Genomic DNA, 7,948 nt, shown 5'->3' on the forward strand with positions numbered 1-7,948 from the left:
CCTCAGAGTGCTCCCAGCAATCTGGCTTCCAGTGAACCTGTCCAGAGAGTGGAGAAGTCCATGGGAAATGGAAATGAAGAATCTTCTAAATGAGATCCTGCACCAGACAAGGTGTGCAATTAGCCACATCATCTCTGGGATTACTGCCCTGGTGACTGCCATCACTGCCACAGCCACTGCTGCTGCTTTGCTCACTCAGAGTATCCAGACTGCTCAGACTGTGAACATTTTGTCTACTGCCACAGCAGAAGCCTTTGCCATTCAAAATGACTTAAATAAACTGTCCTGAGCTGCTATTTTAGTCATTCAGCAAGAACTAGACCTCCACCAGGAACAATTAGATATACTGTTTATGTTACAAAGGCTCACTTGTGACCCTGAATTTCGTAGTGTTTATGTCACTCAATATTCCATCTGAAAATGTAACCTTACACTTCTTTGATTTTTCTTGGTATATTAAGGCACTTGGGATACTAACTATGTTATGACTATGCATAACCTTACTAAGGCAATTGTCAGAATCAATGAGGCTAAGATGTCTATCTTAATGGCCTCCTCTTTCTTCTAGGGATTAATTGAACATTGGAAAACCTGATAGCCAAATTAATTAATTCTTATAATTCTATACCATAGCCCTACTATTTGTGATAATAATACTTTTTTCTTGTGTTGTAAGGTGCTTATGCAACTGTGTGAAGGCCGCCAAATGAAAAACAGCAATGCTAGCTGAAGTCCTTGCTGCACAGTCAGAAGGAGGAGATATGGGGACAAGTGCATGGAGTACTGCATACGTGACATGTTAGGGGCACCTGAGTGGCAAACTACTCCCCTCATGTTAGGCATGTAAGCTGCAAACCACTCACCCTGTAGGCACAGTCCTGGGCATAAGATTATGTGTTGCAGTCACAGCACTTGCTCCATGGCTCACTCCTTGATTGGTTGCTGCAAGGGCAGTTGGCAAGAAATTGTATTGGTGGCTGCCTATAATCTGCTTAGCTACTACCCGAGTATATATAGATTGTAACTACACAATAAAATTAGACCTGCTTCCACCTTGGTCTCTGGAAGTCTTGATTTGCAACTCTGCAGCCACACTCTCCTCTGTGCTGTTCCGTGGACCTCCTTGCTGGACGAGAGAGAGCCCATGCAACTTAATATAAATCTCTTGTGACTTATTAAATTTGTTGATTATATCCATAGTTTTTTTATTGCTGAGTAATATTCCATGATATAAAGATTGTCAAAATTGGATCTTATTGAGGAAGTCTTCCAGAACTAGTGAGAATAAAAATCAATAACCTGTTCTCAACACTAACCAGATATTGAAACAGAGTGTATATGGTCAAGTTCTTTGATGTAAGTGATATGCAAACCATCACATAAATATGAAATGGAGAAGTAAGAAGCATTTATGGAAAGTGCTTTGTTATACAATGATGTTATACAATGATGGAGAAGAGAGTGTCTTGCAACAGATTGGGACAAACACCTGTCCTCCTCTGCCTATAAACAAAGGACACACAACAAACAGATTGATCCAGGACCCTCTTAACTGTGGGATTCATATAATAAAGTGTGGTAGTGAGGTTAAAAAAATGTTAAAGCTCAAAAATAATATTTAAACTATATTACTGCTCCCAATTCCCCAGCTTAAGCCGCTTTAAGATGACCACATGGATGGCGTGATCTCACAATAGATTTTATGATGTCAGACATTCTGAAACCTATGAACTCTGCCTCTAGACTACTAGAGCTGCTGTTGCCCTAGGAGCTCCACATCACATTTCTTCCCACTTGAGTCAACATGAAGCCTCTACTTTGGCTCTACCATGTTTTGTGTTTGGTTCCTTACTGCTATGCGAGTAAGTCATAGATATTTGGGCATCCTTATCTCTTTTTCTTTTCCTTGACTTTCCAAAGACCTACCTCTGATTCCTCTTCTCCATATTTTACTTACTATTCATTTCAGAAATATTTTGCCCCCATTATTCAGGTTCCTCCTCCTATTCTATTCCCCCTTCAGTTTTTACACTTCCTTTTCCCTCTTTTCACTACCTTCACTTTCTTCCTTGACTCTGTCCCTGCCTATACCTTCTTCCTCTCTTTTTATCTCCCTACATTAGATGGAAAAATCTTTTGGTACTATCCCTTAAGCTAATTCTAGGTTTCCTTCAATAAATGTCCAGGGAAGACAGGAGGAACAGTAGCATTAAGTTGTGATCATGGTATAAATACCACATTCATATCCACTGACACATAATCAGTCATGATGGAAGGTAGGTCATGTTGAGAGAGTATCAGAAACTTTATAGTTCAAATTGAATACATGAACTCAAAAATAAGAAATTTCATCAACACTGAAAGAAGAGAAGGGTTTTCATGTTATTTTAACCCTTCCTTATTCATACCATACTCTTTGCAGTGCCCCACATTGAAAAAAAGGGGTTAATCTCAAATTCATTGATCACAAGAATACCACCATTGGCTATCTCCCCTGATATACCATGGCTGGTGCCTTTGTCTGGAAGTTGCCAGGGCATTATCCTAAGTCCATGGTGGATCCTCTCTACAGCTAACTGCCTGCATAAAACGTGAGTAGGGGAAGAACCAATGTTTTGGGGGCTTGGGTGAGTTTTCCTTTTAGGATTCCTACTGGTTGATCCTTCCAGAGAAATGAAATGAGGGAAATGTTAATATGGACCCCTTTCTGGTACTGAAATCAGGTAATGGCTTTGTTACTATTCCTTAGTTGACTTTGTTTCCTTCTTCCCACACTTTTCTTATCCTTTCCTACTTTCTCCTTCATTATCTTGAAAAACATATTGAGTGTCCACCTTTGTCAGCCTCAAAACTAAGTTTCCAGGAATCATGGATTAAAGATAGAATCTTTATCTTTGAGGACTTTTTAGTCCTAGTGGAGGATATAGTATATCAAAGACAAACAGAGTTCTTTTCTGTCATCTGAAGAGATTATATTTTATCACAAATATAACAAAAGTACAAGCTTTCTGTGTTTGTAGTGGCAAACACTGCCCAACACTGAGATTTAAACCAAAATTTGCCCATGGGTTCAATCCCCAGCACCACCCAAAACAAACAAACAAAAACCCAAGCAATAACAAAATCCAGTGACATAGGTAAGGGAATTATTTTTCAACTGGGAGAATGTTAAAGCTCAAATGGAGTTTGAGAAATAGTCCTTTTATAGAGGAGATCACTAAAATCCCAGCATGCAAAGAAACTTTCTGAGGATCAATTAGTTGGTGGGGGATCAGTGGAGATGTTGAAGAGCCAAATTCCAGTACAAAGTCTTGCACAGGCATGGTATGGTACGTATCACAGACTATTTAGTAATAGTTTCTGGAATTAAGATAATCTTATGTTGCCAAATAAGTGTAAGAACTTAGTCACTTTATAACTTTGATTTTGACATATACTGTTAATATATAAGGACATATAATGCAAAATTTCTACTTTTATTATTGTCAGTTGTATTGTTAACAATTGTATTGTTAATTGCATCATTATATTTCCTTAGGAAACTCTCAAACCTGAACATCTTAGAAGAAGATGACCAGAAGAGCCCCCTACATGGCCAAAGAATTTGCATCCATCCCAAGTTTGATCCCCAAGATGAAGAAGACACGACGAGAGCAGATATTGGCATGGTCCTTCTTTCAAAGCCAATCTATGGGGATGATGTGCCACTATCTCATGTGCCCAATGTATCCTTGAAGAGCTGTTCTAAATGCCATTATAGAAGCTGCCAAGTATACCAACATCATAGTAAGTAAAATGAACCAAGCTATACTGCCTTGTGAGTTTAGTTTTAATAATTAGTTTTTCAAAGAAATTAAGCCTCTGTGAAGGTGGGAAAAAAATCTGGAGGAAATATTGGAAATCCTTAAGTCCATACCACCCCAACTTATAGGAGGATAAACTGAAACATAAGAAAGGAAAGGGATATGCCCAGGTCTGAATAAGTGTTATAGAACTCTTTATACCCCCAGGTAAAGATTAATGTGTTAGTTTCAGAAAACACAGGGGAAATATATATGATCTGAATGGAGAAGAAAAGGGAAAAAAAGGGGAGAATGTCTTAGGAAGTCCACGTGATTGAATCAAGAGAGTGATGTCAAATCAAGCCCAGATATTGGGTGGTCTGGGTCTCTGTATCACTCATCATCCCTCCCCTCAGGTGACCCGGAGTTTGGAGTCACAGGAGTGAAGAAGATATTAGTGCAGCTGCTGGAGCTCTCAGTATGCCACCCTCAATATTCCCACCATGAGAAGTCGGATTTCTTGTGTATTCTGAGCCAGCCAGATCAAGACTGCTGGGTAATTATGCATCTGGGCAATATCAAGAATGGGAGGGCAATATGAAAATGTAGAATTCCATAGATGTGCAAGTAATCTATATAATAGGCCATATGGGTTTGTTCTTTTGTTTCCAGGCAAATAATGAATTTGGGATTTTCATTGGGTATTTGAGAGGTATAGATTATATCAACAGAGAAGGCCTTTGAAACCAAATGAGACCTACAGAAAAAGAATCAATGGGCATGAAAAGAAATTGGAGCTTCCTACTTTCAATTTTATTATAGCCTCTTTGTAGTCATTATAATGAACAGAGTATGGCTTGAACTTAGGTGTGGGAAGGTTCAATATACAAATACAACACAGTTTACCATCAACATACCACAAGATTATAGAAAATAAATCCTTTTACAGGAAAACTGTTATGTATTAGATAACTAGAAAGCATGAACACAAATCATATTTAAAGACTTCAAAGGAAGCCTTAACTAGAAATGTGGAGGTTGTGGACTGAATTATTGGAAGATGTGATAAGCCTTGAGAGCTAAATCTTAAGAGATGAGAAGGACTCAGTTAATCAAGCAAAGATGGTACAATATTTCAAATAGAGGTAGAGGAAACTGCAAATGCAAGTTAAAGATGTAGTACCTAGGGCTTGTGGTAGATAATTGCAAAGGATGGATAATTACATGGTGGATAATTGCTGTTGGCATGGAGGGTAAAAGGAAGATTGAGTTAATTTAAAAGGTGTTGAAATTAATATTTGAACTAGTACTAAAAGATGAGTAGCCATTTAATGAATGAGATAAAGAGTATAAATTAGGTGATGGCATTTAGGTTAAAGGGAGCAGAATAAGACAGGTCTGAGGCCTAAAAATACACTGGAGTATGGAAGAAGTACTAATTTGAGTGTGGGATAAGGGAGATGTTAAAAGTTTTATTCATCTTATTAATATATACAGGATTTATTATTTAGGGAATGAGAAATCCTGAAAACATTTTGAGAAAAGAATTGACATGGCAAACTTTACATTTTATGGATCACTCTGATGGCTGATATGAAAAATGGCCTAAAAGAGAAGACCCACTGAAAAAATCTGGTGCCATAATTTAGTATAGTGAGCCCATTATATAGTCTCCATGCTGACATAAATCTGAACTAGTGTAATGTCAATGAGGACAGAGCAGTTCATATTCCCATGGAGTTTGTATATTTTTTATAGAATGACTAAAAATAAGCATATAATATTAATGAAAGTGTTGATAACGACTTTGAACAGAATACATCCAGATTACAAGCACAGGACAGGGTTTACTATGACCTTGAATTCTGTGTACAACCTGAAGTTGAAAAAACCAGACTCCACACTCAATCTTAGTCTAAAGTACTTGTAATATCAGATAGGGGTTCTATGTGGCTTTAAATCCATTCAATAGGATTAGGTGATCAGGAGAGTCATTTTTAAAGAAGTAGCATTTGAATAGAGTTGTAGAGGAAGTAGTGAATCCAGTCACGTGGATATCAGGAGAATAGTGTTAAAAGTACAGGAAAAGTCATTCAAAGTTTTTGAGGTATGTATTTTGGTATATTTAAGTAACAGGAAGGAAGCCAGGTGGCTGTTGCATATTGGACAAGGCAATAGCAGTAGGTGAGGTCAAGGAGGTAACTAGAGGTTAGATATGAGGGTTCTATACATCATTATAAGAATAGTCTTGTTGAGGTTGGAAGGCATTGACAGATTTTGAGTGGAAGGATGCAATACATTTGTGTGTGTGTGTGTGTGTGTGTGTGTGTGTGTGTGTATACACACACAATTTCTTTCTTTATTTTTTCAGGTACAGCAAGCCAGTCCTGTCCTATGTCTCCTAAATAACCACTGGGAACTGGTGGGCCTGGTACGTAAAACCTCAAGAATATGTCGACATCCTACAGTCATCATTAGGACAGCTCCTTACCTTTCCTGGATCAAGCAGTTAATTAAGGCATCCAAGAAGTTCTTGAGTCCTACATCCTTCTTACATTGCAAAACATTTTTTGAGAATGTGCAGATTTCCCAAATCAGGCAGGGCTATAACTATGCCCCAACCCTTACCTCATATCAGCCCTCTGCACAGTCTTTGGAGGAAAATGTAGGCATTTCTCCAGAAACTAAACATCTAAAAATTTCTCCAGCAATCTATAATTTTAATGGAGCGGAGTCCTTCACTACTAGTCATAAGTTTCCCCCTGAAAAAAGCCAGATGCCCCAAGATGACAATTTTCTAGTAGAGCAATTGGGCACTTCCTCTCATGACAGACTACCAGAAAATCCTAGAAATAACTCAGCTCAGAATCACCAGAATACCCCTATATTTGATACAGGTGATTCATGGGATTCCTCAGTAGTTTCTACACCTAAACCTTTTTTACCTCAACTTGTTTCTGATACAACTATGTCATTTAATCCGCCTAAATCTTGGGATTTTCCATTAACTGATACAGATGAATCCTGGAATCAAGTTGTGGCTGACATAGTCAAACAATGGAGTCCATCTGTAGATGGTGCAGTTGAACCTTGGAACTCCCATGACACTAGATCCTGGGTTCAATCTACTGATTCTACAGATGGATCTTGGACAAAAGCCACTGCTAATGCAGATGGACACCTGGAATCCTTTAGGCCCTATATGGATGAAATTTGGGATCAACCCACAACTACTACTCTGTCTAGCACATCACGGACTTTTCATTCATATGATAAAGAGGGACCCTGGGGCTCCATTACTTCAGGTGAAAACACTAAAGCAAAAGCTGAGTCCCAGAATTCTCTAATAATCAATAAAGGTGAACCTATAGATCGATACCTTATTGAAAGCACATGGATTCCTCCATCAACTGGTACAATTGATCCCTGGAGTTCCCCTTCTGAATATCATACAGTGAAGGCCCAGGATCTATCTGTAGTTGATTCTGTAAATTCTCAGAATCATCCTCTAGCTGATATGAATAGATTCCAGCTTCTATCAATAGCTGACATGAGTGGGTCCTCAACTCACCCTAACATGGGTGCAGATGTTATCCCATACCAAGTTCAATCTAGTACAACCTCTTCATTTAGGGACAGGATACAGCATGTAGCTAGCATTGAACCCTTAAAAGAATCTGATATTGAGGTAGCTGAACTTCAAGCTCAATTGTATCCTACAGTACCAGTGTGATACAGTCATAGTGGGAATTCTTGTCTGGACTGAAGCGCACTCAGACAGTTACCTTTACTTCTGGGGAACCATTTCTGGGCTTACCCTATTTAAAATATTATTTGTTCTAATGGGAAACTATGTAAAATTTGTGAATCTTTCACAAAATTAAAATGATAATCAACTAAAAAAGATATGTTTTTTGAATCAGATATTGTTTTGTGCTAGAGTTTGTCATCTCTAAGAGGATTGATCTTTTTTTTGGTAGGCAAATAAGTTACATATGGATCAGCCTAATCTTTTGAAGATTTGTGGTTTGAAATTTTATTCCGGGATAATTATAGAGCCAAATGCAGTTAAAAAATAATACAGAGAAGTTTGTGTGCCATTTATATACTTTCCCAAATTGGGAAATCTTGAAAAACTATAGTATAACATCATAATCAAGGTATTA

The 7,948-nt window shown here is 38.0% G+C and overlaps 1 protein-coding gene across 1 annotated transcript; it reads left to right on the forward strand.

Annotated features, from left to right (window-relative positions):
• The first annotated feature begins 1,804 nt into the window (after window positions 1-1,804).
• LOC143638531 (trypsin-4-like) lies at window positions 1,805-6,583 on the forward strand. The gene is made up of 6 exons (XM_077106437.1): window positions 1,805-1,862; window positions 2,423-2,591; window positions 3,539-3,786; window positions 4,199-4,338; window positions 6,154-6,300; window positions 6,491-6,583. The coding sequence occupies exons 1-6, from the start codon at window positions 1,805-1,807 to the stop codon at window positions 6,581-6,583; spliced, it is 855 nt and encodes a 284-aa protein (XP_076962552.1).
• Window positions 6,584-7,948: the final 1,365 nt, after the last annotated feature.

This window comes from Callospermophilus lateralis, chromosome X (assembly GCF_048772815.1).
Source record: "Callospermophilus lateralis isolate mCalLat2 chromosome X, mCalLat2.hap1, whole genome shotgun sequence".
Lineage (NCBI taxonomy): Eukaryota > Metazoa > Chordata > Mammalia > Rodentia > Sciuridae > Callospermophilus > Callospermophilus lateralis.